An 18,807-nucleotide genomic window follows, 5' to 3' on the forward strand; every position below is an offset into this window, starting at 1 on the left:
TATTACAAAAGTCAGATTTATAACGTAGCAATAATTTGCTGCATGAGACTTTCTCCGATCAATGTTTGATGCACAGATGTCACAACCTAAGAGGTCATATATGTTTGTCTTTATCAGAATATGTCTGCACTATAACTGGAAACGAGTAGGTTGACCCACTTCTGTTCTCACATCTATATATATTGATGGCAATGATGCAGAGGACATCCTTGGAGTAACCATGAGCTTTTCCTATCACTTATTTATAGCCTGCACTCTTCTCTGGATGTTCTCTAGGGGAACTGACCTCTGACGCATCGGGCATGGCAAAAGACAAGGATATATTTCTTTCTCCTTATATAATGTTCTCTGTAATCAAGCCTGGAGTATTAATGCCCAGTACATTCTTTATGTAACATACGCTCAGATGTACAGGCATGTTATCTTTTAAGAGTTCCACAAAATCTGAGTTGATGGTAATAAAAGGATGTTTTTAATAACCGTAGTCATCATAATGTCATGAACTATCAACAAAGTGACTCACCATACCTTAATAAATAACATACAGGTGACTTTAATGCTTAAATCTATACTTTTTCCACTTTGCTCTATTGTACTAAGACAGTGGGGCTTGCTTTAATTTATATATAATAAAGTTAAAATGAATACTATTACACAGAAAAAGGTTTTTTAACTTAGATGTGCCAGGAGATGTAGATGATACTCGATGAAACAGGATTATGTATCAGTGTCAGAAGATAAACATTGATCTTGAAACATACATGATTCAAAAGTTTTTAGGTGTTGAAATATCGTGGATGGTTATGAACTTAATGGAAAAAGTGGCGGCAGTAGTGTTATATACCCAAGTTAGAAGAGAAGAAAAATGAAAATTATAGCTGCAGCTCTACATCCTTCACAGAAAGTGACAAGGATTATAATTTGTACCATTATTGACACATCCATGAAATCTGCATTTTTTTTAATCAGCAGGAGGAAATGTACTTCATTCTAGTAACCAATAATGCAAATTAATTAGTATTCATAAAGCCAAAAATCACATATGAAGCATTCATTTAAAATATATAATTTATTAATAATTATTATTTTTCCCCTGAATGTCTTTAATGTCTGTTTAAGTCTTTATTTTTTTAAGTGTTTAATGTCTGTTGTTAATTTCTTTCTACCATATTCATGTTTTGCATCGTGGGTCAGAGAGGACCACAATTTCATTTATGTTGTATGTCTTAATACATGCATATTTTACAATAAAAGAACTTCCAATTCAATTAAATTCAATTTCATTATTAAGTAATATTAAGTGTCTTATCATAAAAAAGTTATCTCAAGACACTTTACAGTTGAAGTAAGACTATAGTTTATTAAGGATAAACAGATCCCAGCAATTCAACAATGAGCAAGAAGCGAAACACTGTGCAACTTGACTTGACTTAATTAATAACAAACTGAACTTATCTCAGGGTCAACAACCTCCACTACTGAATATGTATTTCTGGAAGCTAGGTAGGTCCATAACACAAGGTTTAAGTTGCATACATTTAAATGTATGCATTTAGCAGAAGCTTCTCTCCAAATAAACTTACAACAAGAGGATTTACAATGAAGATCAAGAATCCCTCTCTTTCAAATCCTCTAAAAACTTCAATTGACTTAAACGATATGTGCATCCGAGATGAAGACCTAAACTACAAAGTATTGAGACACAAATAAATTAATAAATCCAATACAACACAGACCATGTGTATAAGAAAGTTCAGAGTACTGTCATCAGTGAGCAGAGCAGCAGAATGAGTACAAGAATACTCAAGGACTCATTCATTCCTCGGGCTATTAAATTGTACATTTCTGAGTTCGGGGGCAGGAGTGGAGTAAAAGTATCATGATGTTCTGTTCTATGTTAGTCTTTGTATCCTTTGTCTTTGTTATTTTTCTTGATCTATGTTCTTTATCTTTATCTTTAGACTTAGATTGTATCATCTTGTTCTTTCTCTTTATTTCTGTTTGTTCTTGTTCTTATTTAATTTTATTTATTTTTAATGAAAAATTGCTGTATTTGCTGTGGCTAATTGGAAAAAAAAAACTATTTCTAGAAGGAGACCTACTGAATAAAGTTCTAACTAACCTAACCTAACAAACCCAGATCCAGTTGGATTGTTCATCACATGATCTGCCAGGATTATCAGTCACCTGTTTAATCATTAAAATGATCAGGTCCTACATTACTATTATCTTCAATAGAAAAATGGCAGCGTCATAGTCACCATTTGTCATTATTATCACCTCATAAATTAAATCGCTGATCACGATTTAAACATAATAAAAACACGGTTTAACACATCATTTATAAAACTCAAAGACTCCCAAAAGAAGATGATCATGAGCTGCAGTTAATTCTTGAAAAAAAAAATTGAATGGTGAGGTGAAAAAGATATTCAAATGTGACAATAGCATTAACCCTGAATAGCCTGATCTATACTGTGATTGAGCAACATATAGGTGCCCTGCAGCGCTGGCCTGGTTCGACACATAGAGGGCTGCAATAAAAACCAGTGACTTTTGTTGAATAAAAGGCTGCTTAAAAACCTTAACCAAGAAACAAAACTGACAAGAAAAGGAAGAAAAGTGTAAAGGTCAACCAAAGAATCAGCGACAGTTGAGTTGAATTATACTGATTGATTGGAAACCATGCAACTGTATTTCTGGCAATTGGTGGATTCATAAAGACATGTAGTCAGGGGACTACAGATGAAAACTGGCCAATTGGCTAATTCTGGCTTTTTTAACCATGCGTAATCATGTGATTTATGAAAATGCATTGTCCCCACTGTCCCCTATTTCCTAACATTGGTATGATTTGTATACCAAGGTAATTGAAGCAGTGGGAACATTAACTTTATTTTTTTCCACTATCTTCAATGGATTTCTTCTTTCTTTTTGGTTCAGTAAAAATATGGATGATTTAGAATGATTAATTTTGGAACCTGATTCCACATTCCACATTTCCTTAATTAAGTCCACTAAAATTGGGATAGTTCTGTTGATATTTTTGAGGTAAAATACATCATCAGCATATAATGCTAGGCGATATTCTGACTGTCCTATGATAATTCCAGAAATGTTAAGTGATCTTACTGTTTGTCAAAATGTGCACATATGATTGCTTATATATTACCACTCCACTCTGTCAAATGCTTTCTCATCATCAATTGATTCACCGGTTGTTAGATTTATTAGATTTATGCTTCTCCTGTGATATCTTTGTCCAAGTCTAATCTGAACCTTTCGGGTACTTAAGGTTTATGCAGTTTGTCAAAAAAAAAGTAGTTAATTCACAACTTTGATTAGTAGTTTCTGACCTACAGTTGTGGTCAAAAGTTTACATACTCTTGTAAAGAACATAATGTCAAGGCTCTCTTGAGTTTCCAGTTATTTCAACAACTCTGATTTTTCTCTGATAGAGTGATTGAAACAGATTCTTCTTTGTCACAAAAAGCATTGATGAAGTTTAGTTCTTGTATGACTTTATTATGGGTTAACAGGAAAAGTGGCAAAATCTGCTGGGTCAAAAATATACATACAGCAACATGAATTAGCAATTTTGTGACTTAGAAAGTTGTGTCAATGAAATGAGCTTCATAGCATTGGCCTCTTAACTTCTTGTGAGGGATTATGAGTGACTACTGCTGGTAACTTATCTGACACCCTATTTAGTTGGTCTCAGAGATCCTTGGATACAAACGCCCACAAACGCTACAATGGTAAAGTCAAAGGAGCTCAGGATGGATCTGAACAAGTCAAGAAGGTCACCTGGAGCCATTTCAAGGCAGCTGTAGGTCCCAAGAGCAACAGTGCAAACAATTGTTTGTAAATGTAAAGTGCATAGGCACTGTTTTGTCACTGCCATGATCAGGAAGAAAACGCAAGCTATCTCCTTCTGCTGAGGGAAAATTCAACCAAGAACCACCAAAAAGTAGATTTGCCAAGATTTAGAAGCTGCTGGAACACAGGTGTCAGTGTCCACAGTCAAGCATGTTTTGCATCTCCATGGAGAGGCTGCCGTGCAAGAAGAAAGCCCTTGCTCCAAAAGCGGCACCTTAAGGCTTGACTGAAGTTTGCTGCTGATCACATGGACAAAGATAAGACCTTCTGTGGTCAGACGAAACAAAAATTGCACTGTTTGGCCACAATGCCCAGCAATATGTTTGGAGGAGAAAAGGTGAGGCATTTAACCCTAAGAACACCATGCCTACCGTCAAGCACGGTGGTGGTAGTTATGCTGAGGGGTTGATTTGCTGCCAATGGAACTGGTGCTTTACAGAGAGTAAATAGGAGATTGAAGGAGGAGGATTACCTTCAAATTCTTCAAGATAACCTAAAATCATCAACCCGAAGTTTGGGTCTTGGGCACAGTTGCGTGTTCCAACAGGACATTGACCCCAAACATAGATCGAAAGTGGTAATGGAATGGCTAAATAAGGTTAGAATTAGGGTTTTATAATGGCCTTCCCAAAGCCCATGTCAGAAAGCCATTAAATTTAACTGAACTGCCCCAATTCTCTCAAGAGGAGTGGTCAAAGATTCAACCAGAAGCTTGTGGATGGCTACCAAAAGCGCCTAATTAAAGTGAAAATGGCCAAGGGCCATGCAACCAAATATTAGCACTGGTGTATGTATATTTTTGACCCAGCATCACTTTTCCTGTTAACCCATAATAAAGTCATACAAGAACCAAACTTAATGAATGTTTTTTGTGACAAAGAAGAATCACTCTATCAGGGAAAAATCAGTTGTAGAAATAACTGGAAACTCAAGAGAGCCTTGACATTATGTTCTTTACAAGTGTATCTAAACTTTTGACCACAACTGTATACAGTTTTTCATAATATTTTCTAAAGGACTCATTTAACCCGGTTGGATCTACAACAGTTTTCCTATGGTTATTTTGCAATACGGTAATAGCTTGCTCCCTATGTAATTGCTTCAGTTGCCATGCAAGGATTCTATTACGTTTTTCACCTTGGTCATACAATGACTGCTTTTGTTGTAGTAAGCTAGCCATGCTTTTCATTGAATTGTGCTATAAGAAGAAGGAGATATTGGTGGGTTTGAGGATTCCCCTACTACATTTATGCCTGGAAGAGTGGCCAAAATTGGAAATATATTTTTGAAAAAAATGTGTCATCTGCATTTGGTGAATAGATATTTACCAAAACAATGGGTTAGTTTATTAGATTTCATTGAATAATTAGATATCTCCCCAACTTATCTTTTATGATTTTATTTGCCTGTAGATTTCTGAACCAAAGTAATGACACCCCTCGCTTGTTTGTTAAATATGCCACTACTCTCCTCTTAATTCAAATTACCTCATTGGCCAAAATTTCATTATGAACGTTCGACAGGTTGATTTTTTGGATGACTTCGGCTTGATTCTGTGTTCTCTCTCCATGTCATGAGTCTACATGTTCCTCCTTGTGTTTCCGGTTTTATTGTGAAATCAGCTCCCTTCTGTGTCTGTGCTAGTCTTACTTCCCCCCTGTCTGAGTAGTAATTGTTTCCAGCCGTGTCTCGTTAGTCCCACCCCCAGCTGCTGCTGATTGGTCCCCTGTCTTCTTAAGCCCCCACTCTCTGTCACGTCTTTGTCTTGTCGTCACCATTTTCTAGAACCCGTATCCTGCCTCCAAGTATTCCTGCTCTTACCCTGTCCTGTACCTTGTCCCAACCAAGACTCTTTCCTGCCTGTTTCTGCCCCTTGACGCCGAGTTTGCCTTACCCTTGCTATTGTCTTTCGTTGCCGATTACTGGACTATTTCCTTGCCGCCCTTGACTCACTTTTTTATGTGAAAGAGGCATTGCCATAGGCTTGTTTGTCAAAAATGAAGGTATTTCACCCGTTTTAAGAAAATTAAATTATCAGTCAGGTAGCGGAGCAGGTTGACATGCGTCCATTCAGCTCCGCACTAAACCGGAGCCATTAACCCATTGTTTTGTGTCAATATATTTTGTGTTATTTGGGAAATGTAATTCTTTGTGTTTGTGGACTCTGTTATATTAAATTGTTTTGAATATCATACCGCTCCTGTGTCTGCTTGAGATTGTGCACCTCCATTCGTTTCTTTGCTGTCTTTCATTTTAATTCTACCAATAAATATATTAATGTACTCATTCATGACATTTTTGTCTTAGTATTGCATTTCTAATTTTAGTTAATATACATATATTCCAAGTTTACCTCAATGAAGTTATGGTTTCAGGGTTATTTTTGTTTTAACTTTACCTGTTAAACATTATTTTCTCTTGATTATACATATCTAGTATTCAATATATTTTATTACATAATTAACATTTATTTAATCTCCTTGTATAATGTTAAAGAAAGTTTAGCTGTGATAATGTCAAGTGTTTTTGCACTAATTTCAAGGCACAAATAGCTTTTGTTTTGTTTGTGTGTTGTTGTTTTAGGATTCAACTCAAGGTTCCAGAAAAATGAACCCTGGTGGACACAGTCAGACTGTGCTTGATACCCCACGCATCACTCTGGGCTCCAGGAGATCAGTCTCTCCCAGACAAGCAGGACCGGACCACCTGTTAAACTAGGCTTTTACATCGGGCTCTCAGCCATTGGCAATCGTTTACAATCTGAGCATCCTAGCCTGCTCTATGGACAAAATGACTTTAGCGCACCTTTTTGTCTCCAGAGGAGATTAAAGAGGCTTACACCTTAACTGCCTCTATGCTTAGGATGACCCAGGCCATCAATGTCGAGCATGTGCGAGCAGTGACCCTGGTGGCTACTCGTAACCTTTGGATGGGGTTGTCCGACATGAGTCAGTGAGACCTCCGCACTCTCCTCAGTGCATCTCTTTCGGATGATCTCCTCTTCCATTTACATCCATCCATCCATCTATCCATCTATCCATCTATCCATCTATCCATCCAATCCTTCCATCCATCTAGCCATCATGTGATTCTCAATCGTCAGGAAGCTGCCCGGAAGAGGTCAAAACAGCTGGCCGGCCATATCTGTCCACGTTGTTGTCCAGCACCGTCATTCACATCAACTAGACATCCGCCTTTCCAGGACCGCCTACCCATAGACGACCCCTGAGGACAGGACGGCCCTTGTCAAGGTCAGTTGAACCAGCTGAACGACCCACCACCTACCCAGCGTCAGGTCCAGGGGGGCGGTCGCACTCGATCAGCACCTGGTGCATTTAGACAGCGCCCTTATCAAAGTAAAGGTCATATAGTCTATGATGGCGTGTCATGTAAGTCTGTTATCACTTCTGAAAATGTTATTATGTCGGCACATAATGACAAGATTGACAACGTAGTTCTGTCTTCCTCGGCCACAGTATTTAAGGTAGCTTTGGCAATGGCTAGTGCCAATTATGACGTCACAACCGCTACACTGGTTGTCTCTGGAGCTAAACGAACTACCACCGGACTAATTAACGACTCTACACGCTCTTCTCGACCAGCGCACCCGAGATGACCCTAGCTGGAGGTCACTTTGAGCCTAGGTTATATACAAATACCAAAGCCCTGTAGACGGCAGAGCGTGTATGTAGTAGAAATAATAAGTTACCTTGATGTAACTCCAGTTCTTTTAGTTAGGCTTTTTTTCATTATTAAAGTAGTTGTTCATCATTCCTGTCTCATGCCTCTGCATTTGGGAGTCCTGACAGCCCAAGTTTGGCAGAGAGTAGATTACATTTATTCAGGTGCAGAGGCGTAAGCCTCAAGGGATAAACCGATAGCGAAGCCCGTTAGAGTGCATAGCATGTACTAATAGAACTGTAGTTACATCCACGTACCTTATATTTCATGTTGTAAGTTCATGTCTTAAGTTAATGTAATGAGTCCATGTTGTGAGTCCATGTGTGGAGCCATATTAATATTTAGTATATTGACAGAGCTTCTCTACACGTCACTGATCAACTGCTTAAAGCGTCTCTCTCCGCTTGCTGCGCTCAGCGCTGCTTGCAAGTCCTTTTGGCGGCTCAAAAATGAAATGAACAAATATTTAAATAAAATGGCAACCTCCGCAATATAATAATCGCATTTTTGAATATCGCAATTATATCACAAATACGATTAATTGTTCAGCCCTTATTAAAATCATCAAAACCCATGCACGCCTGGAATCTCCTTTCTGTTTTTAAGTGTGCAACACATGTCATGATTTGTTGACTCAAGATTCAAATGAATACACACTAGAAACACTCACCTGTGGGCTATTGAACGGTCCGAAGTTGATTTTAGGTGTGGAAGGCAGTGACACTGGGGGGGAGCCCAGGGAAGAGGTGATGACGGGGTAAGGCGAGGTCAGGCCATTCATCGACATGGGTGATTGTAAGTGCCTTGAAGTGCTGATGACTGACGGGTGGCCCACCATGCTGTAAGATGGCTGGCTGTAAAGGTGCGGGTGAACTGTGCTCAGTGAGTCTGGAGAAGAAAATAAGAACATTTAATACATAGAGTAAAAAAATTCAAACACAACACTTTTGTTTTACTCCCAATTTTTCAGGAGATGAACTTAAAGATCTAAAACATTTTCTATATACACAAAAAACATTTATCTCAAAAATTGTTCACAATCTGTGATAATGAGCACTTCTCCTTTGCCGAAACAATCCATCCCACCTCGCAGGTGTGACATATCAAGACAGCATGATTGCACAGGTGTGCCTTGGACTGGCCACAATAAAAGGCCACTCAAAAAAATGTTCAGTTGCATCACACAGCAAGTTGCCACAGATGTCGCAGGCTTTGAGGGAGCGTGAAATTGGCATGTTGCTCGTGAATTGAATGTTCATTTCTCTACCATAGGCTGACTACAAAGGCGGACCACATGACCACACCAGCCCAAGACCTCCACATCCAGCATGTTCGTCTGAGACCAGCCTATTGGACAGCTGCTGCAACAATCGATTAGCGCCAGTTTCGGTGGAGTAGCAGGAACAACCTGGAGCTGAACACGCTCAAGACTGTGGAGATGACAGCCGACTTCAGGAGGCACCCCTCACCCCTAAACCACCTCGCTATCAGCAGCAGCACTGTGGCAGACATGGACTCCTTCAAGTTCATGGGAACAACAATCTCCCGGGACCTTAAGTGGGAGGCTAACTTCACCTGCATCCTGAAGAAGGCCCAGCAGATTATGTACTTCCCGCGTCAGCTGAGGAGACATGAGTTGTCGAAGCATCTGCTGCTTAACCTCTACAGCGCAGTCATCCAGTCGGTCCTTTCCTCCTCCATCACTGTGTGGATTGCAGTGGCCACCCAGCAGGACAAGAGGAGACTTCAGCTGTGAAGATTGCAGAGCGGACCATTGGTGCCCCCCAGCCCTCCATCCAGGAACTGTACAAGTCCAGGAACAGGAAGAGAGCAGGGAACATCATCAAAGACCCGACTCACCCCGGATCATCCCTCTTCTGCGCCCACCCCTCAGGCAGGCGCTACAGAACGGGCAAGAACTACCGGCCACAAGAACACTTTCTTCCCCTCCCCCATCTCACCCTTGAACAGATAATTCCCGCCATTTCTACTCCATTTATTGCACTGTTTGACATTTTTTGCACTTTCTTTATTTTTGTATTTCCTTCCGCACTATTTTTGGGGTATTTTTGTGTATATTGTTTATCTTTATCTATACCTCTTCTGATTTCTGTTACAACCAATTCCGGAAGCGTCCAAAACCACGGAAAATTCAATGTATGTATACCAATATGTACTGGCGAATAAAGCTGCTCCTGAATCTTAGGGGTGTCCAGCAAGGGGTGTCCAGCATGAGCAAGTGGGTTAATATGAAGACAGAAGGGAGTGGGGGGCATCAGACTTGTATTTATCAGATAAGCTCCTAAAAAGAAGTTCAAAAACATTTTTTCTCAAATGTTTGCACAAAATGACTATTTGCTTTTCGTTTGTAGTAGTTAAGGTACAGAGATACAGAGATATTGTTCAAACGCACTGTCTGACCAACTACCCAGACTCTCAGAAAAGAAAACGTATCAATATTAAAAAGTACTGTTAATTAATCACGCATGCGTATAAGCTCTGTCACATATATATTTACATTTCTTGGCTTCATGAGGATGTCTGACCAATTGTGCCAGTAAATCCTCTTATGTCGGGTTAGTGTTTGCGAGCTGTCGAGAAGGTCGGAGAGCAATATACTGTAGGAACTGCAGATTCAAGGATGCAGATTTGGATAAGGGGGAAGGCACAGCACAAGGCACAGATGTGAAGCAATAGATAATAATAAAATAGAAACACACAATTGTTTTCACATGAAGCCATAAGGCTGAAACAACACTAGACTGCTGAACCTCACTGACCTTCCAGTTCTTCCCAGCATGAGGTTATGACTATGACACATTTCTTTTTACAAACCATAATCTTTCGAGTCTTCAGCTGGGGGAAAAGTACTTTTTTCAGACTGAGACAAGCATGTTTTCTAACATGTTGCTGTAACAGTATCTGAACTTCAAATTAAGTGTTTATTTAGCTATAAACATCAATTACCACCTATAAATGTGTTGATATGAAAATAGATATTTTCTGATTAATATGGACTTTTAAGTTGTTTTTTTTTTAAAAAAAGGTAAAAATGTTTTTTGACACATTGCTTATAAATAGAGTTGGGAGTAACGTGTTACACTAACTACGTTACTTTGTGCGGTAAAGAGTGCTGCAAGCTACTACATGTATACCCCACTTAATTTAGTTAGCTGACTTGGCAATGGCGGTTCATGCAAAAGGTTGTGACTTAGAGACAGGCTTCATCAGTTTATGAGGGTTTTTTTTACACGCTGCTATTTATATTAATAACGATAAAAATTGGATATTACTTTGTTATCACTCCTTTAAAAAGAAACACAATGTATTTACCGCATGCGAATGATGCATTCAATGACAATAGGAATACTATTGTGCGTTCAAGAACATATGCTACTTTTAAACTCAAAACACCGATATTTAAACACTGTTTGACTTAAATTAGAATAAAACACACAGAAAACATATGGACTTTCTATAAATAGCCTTTTGCAAATGGGGCAAAAACATGAGGAGCTGTCTGTCAGCCGATAAGACAGAAATGCTGTTTACACTATGGGTTTGTTTTTTTAAACTGGCGTTGTGCTTTTTACTGCACATTTCAATATCGACCTGTTTAGACTCAAAAAAATGTGTAATGTTTTGTTTAGAAACTAGAGTAGTCAGTGTTGACAGTAACGCATTTAAAATATTTTACATTTATTCATGTAAATACCCTCCCGATTATCTAATATAATCAGAATCAAAAACAGCTTTATTTCCTGTAACATAAGATGTAACAAAACAGGACATTTTCAGAGAATCACAGAGGCAGCCATTTGTGGCGCAAAAATTGTCTTGCACTAGATCACATAACCCTAAAAAGATGGTTGTCCTTTCCACGCAAAGCTCACTCTGCCACAGTCTGTCGCTTTTGCTGCTCCAATGGATGCGAACCGGACAAAGCTCACGGACGACACCTTTGGCGCCCACCGCGTCCACGCCTGCTGCGAGACATCCTGCCCGCTTTGAGGAGGTCCGGCCTGAACAAGAAGATTTCCGACACCATACTTAAAAGAATTCCAGGATCTCCCTCAGGCAAGAGGAAAAAACAATGCTGATGTTCCAGCTGAGATGTGTCATGGATCCTCCTCCAGGAGAGCAAATACCCATATCATCTCTAGGAGGGCAGTCACCGCTGATCTCCTCCACCTTATCTGCGAACCAATCTAGTTCACTACAAAGGGGCCATTGCAAGAGACACTCAACTGAGTTGCCCCAGTCTTGTTAAACTACATCACCTACATTTTAATCTCGGTGCATCAAGCCGAGGTGGTGAAACACCATCGATTGTCCTTTTCATAGTAGTCTGCCCACGACTGAGGGACGACGCAGCGTAACTCGGAATGCACACTCAGACAGCCACACGAGCACCCCGCTCACCCCCTTTTTTTAGTCGAAGGTCATGTGATATGTCATGTCTGAAAATATATCCTCCTGTCATAGTGAAGGTCACTGTGAAGCAGGACTAACCTTAATTAATTACATTGGACCTTCACAAATACAATAAGTTTGAATACCAGAAATGAATAATGCTAAAAGAGCTATTTAATCACGTGGAAATCTTTTCCATATATTTTCTTTTTATATATATATCTTTCAATAAATCATTTCTTTGGGTGTAGGAAACGGGTAGAATGCATTATAATGCAGTATGACTAGAACAAGTCAACAAAATCAAACTTTGTCAAGTACATATTCTGCAATATAGTTTTTAAGAAAGTGAGTCAGATGGACAAGCCAGTTGATTTCAGTAATTTTGCTCGACTTTTTCCAGCAAACAAAATGGCACTAGTTCAATTCAATTCAATTTTATTTAAAGTGTCTTATCATAACAAAGTTATCTCAAGACACTATACAGTTGAAATAAGACTACAGTTGATTAAGGAAAAATAGATCCCAGCAATTCAACAAAGAGCAAGAAACAAAACACTGTACAGAGAGCTGTACAGTGAGCAATGGCGAGGAAAAACTTCCTTTTAGAAGGCAGAAACCTCGAGCGGAACCAGACTCATTGTTGACGGCCTGCCGCTTTGACCGGCTGGGAGGAAGGATGGGGGGATAGACAGATGGATAAGGAGAGGAGTGAGGGAGGATATAGTGAGAGAAAAGAGGAGAGTGTTGACAGCTCATACAAGTTTCTGTACTTGGAAGTTGGTTTTAATGGACAAATTTTTGATGGCGGAGTCCGGCACCGCCGTCTCCTCAACCCTCACGTCCAACCATTTCTGTCTCTGAGCCGGTACAGGCACACCTGGTCCGTGCCCACATTCATCGATTGCTGACAGCGGCGCTGGTGAGTCGACACGACATCCCTCTCCAGCTGCTGCCACGTCCCATCCCGGTCCGAATCATTGGTGACTGGCATCATACGTCCTTCTTCCCCGGCAGGCGCGGGTTTCTTCTTTGTAGGTAAGAAGGACGGGTCCCTCAGACCCTGCATTGATTACCGCTCACTCAATAACATCACAATTAAGAACCGCTATCCCCTCCCGTTAATGTCATCTGCGTTCAAGACTCTTAAAGGGGCCACTGTGTTCACCAAATTAGACTTGCGCAACGCCTACCATCTCGTTCGCATCCGCCAGGGCGATGGATAGAAGACCAAATTTAATACTCCATCCGGGCATTACGAGTATTTAATCATGCCGTTCGGCTTAACATATGCCCCTGCAATTTTTCAGGCCTTGGTGAACAACGTCTTACGTGAGTTCCTTAAGCAGTTTGTTTTCGTTTATTTAGAAGATATCCTGATTTTTTTCTAAAGACGAACGGTCCCACCGCCAGCATGTACGCTCCGTCTTCTCGCACCCCAACTGTTTGTCAAGTGTGAGTTTCATGTCCGTACCGTCTCATTCCTCGGTTATATCATTAGCCCAGGTAGAATCCCTATGGATCCTGCCAAGGTACAGGCGGCCCCAGATATACTCAAGGTTCTGCAACGGTTTCTCGGGTTTGCTAATTTTTACTGACGTTTCATCCGTAATTTCAGTGCTTTCTGCTTTCCCTTACACTTTCTCACTTCTGAGTCACAGCCCTTCCGGTGGTCCCCGGCCGCCGAGGAGGCGTTCCGGGAGCTCAAGTGCCGCTTTACCTCTGCCCCGTCCTCCGGCAACCTGATTCCCGTCTCCAGTTCCTGGTCGAGGTCGACGCTTCAAGCACTGGGCTGGGCGCGGTCTTGCAGCAGAGATGTGCTGCAGATTTCGAGACTCACCCCTGTGCCTTCTTTTCCCGCAAGCTCACTACCGCTGAACGGAACTATGATGTGGGGGATCGAGAGCTCTTCACCATCAAGGGGGCTCTGGAGGAGTGGCGTCACTGGCTGGACGGGCGGAGAATCCGTTCGTGGTTTGGACTGACCACCGCAACCTGGAATATCTAAGAAATGCACGCCGGCTGAACCTACGCCAGTCCCTGTGGTCGTTGTTCTTCGCCAGGTTCAACTTTATGGTTACTTACAGACCTGGGTCCAAAAACTGTAAAGCAGACGCTCTTTCCCGCATGTTTGACCCCACTGACTCTGACTCTATCCCTGCCCCGATCCTGAAGCCGCGGCTTGTCGTGGGGTCTCTGGTTTGGGAGGTCGAGGAGCGAGTTCGGAGAGCCAACCGCCGGACTCCTCCTCCGACTTCCGGTCCAGCTAACCGTCTCTTTGTGCCAGAAAACCTCCGCAAGCAGGTCCTCCACCATGCGTCCAAGTGGAAATGTCACCCAGGACAGCAACGGTCCCTGACTCTGGTGAGGCGGCAGTTCTGGTGGCCTGGGCTTGCAAGGGACGTCGCGGAGTACGTGCCGGTGTGTGCGACCAGCAAGATCTCATCCGCCACCTCGTCTGGGAAGCTGCCGGTGCCTGTTTGAGTGTGCCTACGGATCTTGAGGAGGAGGTCCAAGTCCCGTCGGCGTCGGCTCTGGTGCAGCGGTGCAAGTCCACCTGGCTCAAGGCAAGACAGAAACTTTTAAGCTCGGCGGCCTCTGCCAAGTCTGCTGCTGACCGACGGCGTTCAGACGCTCCTACCTACAAGGTGGGGGACCGAGTGTGGCTCAGCACTAAAGACCTCCATCTCCACCTACCATCTCGTAAGCTCGCCCCCCGATTCATGGGACCCTATGCCATCGCCAATGTGGTGAACCCTGTCGCGGCCCACCTACGCCTACCCAAGGAGATGCAGATTCACCCCACGTGTCAAAGGTCAAACCCGCTACGGTGTCCCCACTGGTTCCGGTGTAGGTACAAATTCTGTCCCCCCTACAAATTTTGTCCCCCCACTTCCTACGTGATGACGTCACACGCTTCATATGCGAACATCTCTTTAAAATAATTTTTATGGGTTAAAGAAACGTCAACAGAACGTTTACATGATACTTTTTACCACATTAAACATTTATATTGACAAAAAGACGATCTTCGTCAACTTAAACACTTTCCGTTCGTTCATCTCCTGGTCTGACGACTTTGACTCCACCGGGAGTGTCCGCGCTACATGTGACGAAGCTGCTGATTGGCTGAAGCCGTTTTACTAATAATAACGCACAACTTTACATTGCAATACAAACATTCGAGTTCCGAAATAATTTGCTTATGTACATTTAATAATTGATTTAAATCTGGAAGAAAAAAAATCGAAATGAAAACTAAATAATTACTGAGGTGTTTATGATCCGAACTACAGACAGGTAGAATGAGTTATAGAAAGGGAAGTATTCTAACATTTTTGTTATTTGAAAAGCGAATTATTTCGGAACTCAAATGTTTGTATTTCATTGTACAGTTGTGCGTTATTATTAAAACAGCTTCAGCCAATCAGCGGCTTCATCACATGTAGCGCGGGCACTTCCGTTGGTCTCAAAGTCACCTGTGTCGTCAGACCAGGAAATGAAAGAACGGAAAGTGATTAAGTTGAAGAAGATCGTCTTTTTGTCAATATAAATGTTTTATGTGTGGTAAAAAGTATCATGTAAACGTTCTGTTGACGTTTCTTTAACCCATAAAAAATATTTTAAAGAGACGTTCGCATGTGACGTCATCACGTAGGAAGTGGGGGGACAGAATTTGTAGGGGGGACAAAATTTGTACCTACACCGGCTTCAAAACCTCCTCCCCCTCCTAGGGTGGTTGAGGGTGAGAGAGTGTTCAAGGTACACAAGATCCTCGACTCTCGGCAGGTTGGTCGGGGCTACCAGTACCTGGTAAATTGGCAGAGTTACGGGCCTGAGGAACGTTCCTGGGAGCCCACTCGGAACATTCTCGACCCCCGCCTGATTGATGAGTTCAATGCTCAAACCAAAGAAACTGTTACATCTTCCAAACCAAGAGCTAAGGCTAATTCCCGTTAAGTTGTTTTCTCTGTCTGTTTTGTTTTTGTTCTGGGTTTTTCTCTCATGCCTGTTCGTCCCGTGTTCCCCGTGTCCTCTTCTCGTCAGCTAGTTGGTGGGCTTAGTGGCGGGGGCACTGTTATGTCTCGTATGTCTTTCCCGGTGTAACCTGCTCCCTTCTGTGTCTGTGTGAGTATCCTTTCCGGTCCCTCCCCCTGCTGATTGTTATTGTCTCCACCTGTCTTGTGTTCTCCCACTCTGCAGCTGCCAGTGATTGCTGGCAGTGTTCTTATTCTGCTCACTCTCCCTCAGTCTTTGTGGGTTCGTCACACTCGCTGTCCCGTGTATGTCTAGTGTTTGTTTCACGTCCTGTTTTCGAGATTGTTTTGCCTTTCCGGTTTTGACCCTGCTACGTTTTCTCACCTTCCTGCCTGCCTGTGCCCCTGACCTTTTTTTTCGGATATCGTTCCTGTTTGCTGTTTTCCCTGGACTACTGTTGACGATCCCTTTGCCTGCTCCTAAAATAAACTTTCAAGTTTGACGAACAGACACTTTCTGCTCCTGGGTTTCCTTCCGCACAATGACATATTCAAATTGACTTTATACTTGAAGTATAAAGATGTGTTCTGCACACATTTATTGGAACCTTCAGTAAAACGTATTTGTTTTAAGTTAAAAATCTGATTTAAATAATTTTTAACTAGGTTTTCTATCAAAAATATTATGGAAAAATTAGATAATTCTCAATTTCTAGAAGAAAGATGTGTCAGTAATAACAACGATCAAAAACCTCCCGCACATCATAAAACATTTTAAATGAAGGTCATTGTTTTGTTTGTAATGATTCAAAGGTCAGTTTAGTTAGTATCACGTCTTTTATAATTTAACATTATTGTTGTTGATCTAACGAGACTCCACACATACACCAACAACAACACTGACACACAACAATGCCTAAATAAATTGTTTCCTGTATCTTAAAATCGCTTATAAAGTTTTGTTTTGTAATGAATGCGCTTGTGCAAACACTATAAAACAACATTTTAACTCAAATTAAAACATCTTCAGTTTGTCAATACTGTTATAAATTCTGCATGGTGATCAACTGTCTTTGCCTTGTTGCTGACTGAGTTAGAGAGGCCAGTACGCATGTCTGAGAGTGCCAGTGCGCATGCTCGTGTGAGTACTGTAACTGTGTTAATCCTGTACTGATACCTTCCTATTCTTTTTTTCATTGTTTAATAAATACAATACGTAATTTTGTATCCTGTTCCCTGCTTCTGTATTTGGGTTTCCTGTCCAGAGTCCTGACACAAACATTGCATGAAGACATGGAAAGCCGGTCCATTTGACGAAGGATTACTTGTTAGTCAAATGTCCTAGGAAAGGTAAAATGACCATAAAGCCAAAACAAACACATACATGCGTACACATCTCCTTGTTGTGTGTTGGGATGACCTGACCTTTGGACCTAAAGGCAGATCACAGAAACAACACATTCATAACCAGTCTCTGCATATAAATGAAAACATTATGAATGACAAATTATATTATTATTTTAACTGATTCACAATCCTCCATAGACAGATGAACTTAATTAAAAACTTAAAAAACAAGCCTTCTAGCTTCTATTTATGGGAAAGCATTCCACAGAGGCATTTAAGGTTAATTTGCTGGAGCAGCAAAACAACAATTGATATAAACATATACTGTATATATATATATATAGACTTAATCCAGTAGACTGTGACCACATGTTTAAGAGGTTGGGGGTCAGACTTGTTGCTGCAAGATGACATTAACACTTTGCGCCGCCACTGCTTTTCAGGAAAGGTGGAGGCATCAATGTTCTGTTAAAGGCAACTCCATCGGATGCAGTTATAGGATTACACAAATAATCCTTTCCTCAAAAATCCATCCTGCTGGAACTGCAATCTTGCATCATGTTGGTCCAAAAACATGAAAAATACATACATTTTCCTTGAAAAACCATTTATTATTAATTCTTATTTTCATAAAATATTGTATAACTATCTCATTCGTGCAACTTCATGGCCGTTTTGTTTTTTCAACTTGCACTTACTTACACTTATTTGGAAAAAAACTGCAGTGTTGCTTATCAGTTTTAAGTAAAAAAGTAATTTATATTTATAGAGCGCTTTTCTAGACCAGGGTCACAAAACGCTTAAACAAATTTACTAAAAAGATCAAGATAACACAGTCTTAAGATGTTTATTGAAGGAGTCAGTAGACTCCATCAAATAAGAGAAAGAGGAAGATCATTCCAAAGTTTTGGAGCAACAGCCTGGAAGTTCTGAATCAATCGAGACGGCTCCTTCTTGTTAAGACATGAAAACAAACTGTTGCAATAGTCCAGGCGAGAAGACACAAACGCATGGATTAAAAACTCAACTCAAAATATCATGTTGTGACAACATTTTCCTAAGTTTAGAGATTTTTCTTAGGAAACAGTTTCTGGTCAGTTTTCTGCAGTGTTGAACTAGTGACATGTCTTTGTCAAATATAACACCCAGGTTTCTCAGAGTTTGACTGACTTAAGTCACCCAAGTACTGACTCGACCCCTTATCATCAGGAGCAATAACCAGAGTTCAGTTTTGTTGTTGAAGGAAAGAGGGTCGAACATAGCAGAAATTGTCTGCAGTATCGGCTGAGATGACACACCTCTGAGACCCAAACTTTAAGGGGTTAGGTTCAGGGATGAAGTCCAGGTTAAAAAAGACAAAAGAATGATCAGTCAGATGGACATCATGTACAGATACATTAGAAATGTCCAGGCAAATAGTAAAAACTAAGTCTAAAATGTAGCCTTTTTGATGAGTGGGTTCAGAAACGTGTGGCTAAAATTAAAAGCTTCTGTTAAAGTTAATGTTCTT

The 18,807-nt window shown here is 40.9% G+C and overlaps 1 protein-coding gene across 1 annotated transcript in view; it reads right to left on the bottom strand.

Moving 5' to 3' along the window:
• Positions 1–18,807, bottom strand: part of rxrgb (retinoid X receptor, gamma b) — a 38,429-nt gene that overhangs the window by 4,505 nt on the left and 15,117 nt on the right. The window contains exon 2 of the mRNA XM_087785470.1: positions 8,231–8,448. Coding sequence (XP_087641596.1) covers positions 8,231–8,448 — 218 coding nt within the window. The remainder of the gene's footprint in view (positions 1–8,230; positions 8,449–18,807) is intronic.

This window comes from Callionymus lyra, chromosome 2, assembly GCF_982586985.1.
Source record: "Callionymus lyra chromosome 2, fCalLyr1.hap1.1, whole genome shotgun sequence".
In the NCBI taxonomy this organism is placed as follows: Eukaryota; Metazoa; Chordata; class Actinopteri; order Syngnathiformes; family Callionymidae; genus Callionymus; species Callionymus lyra.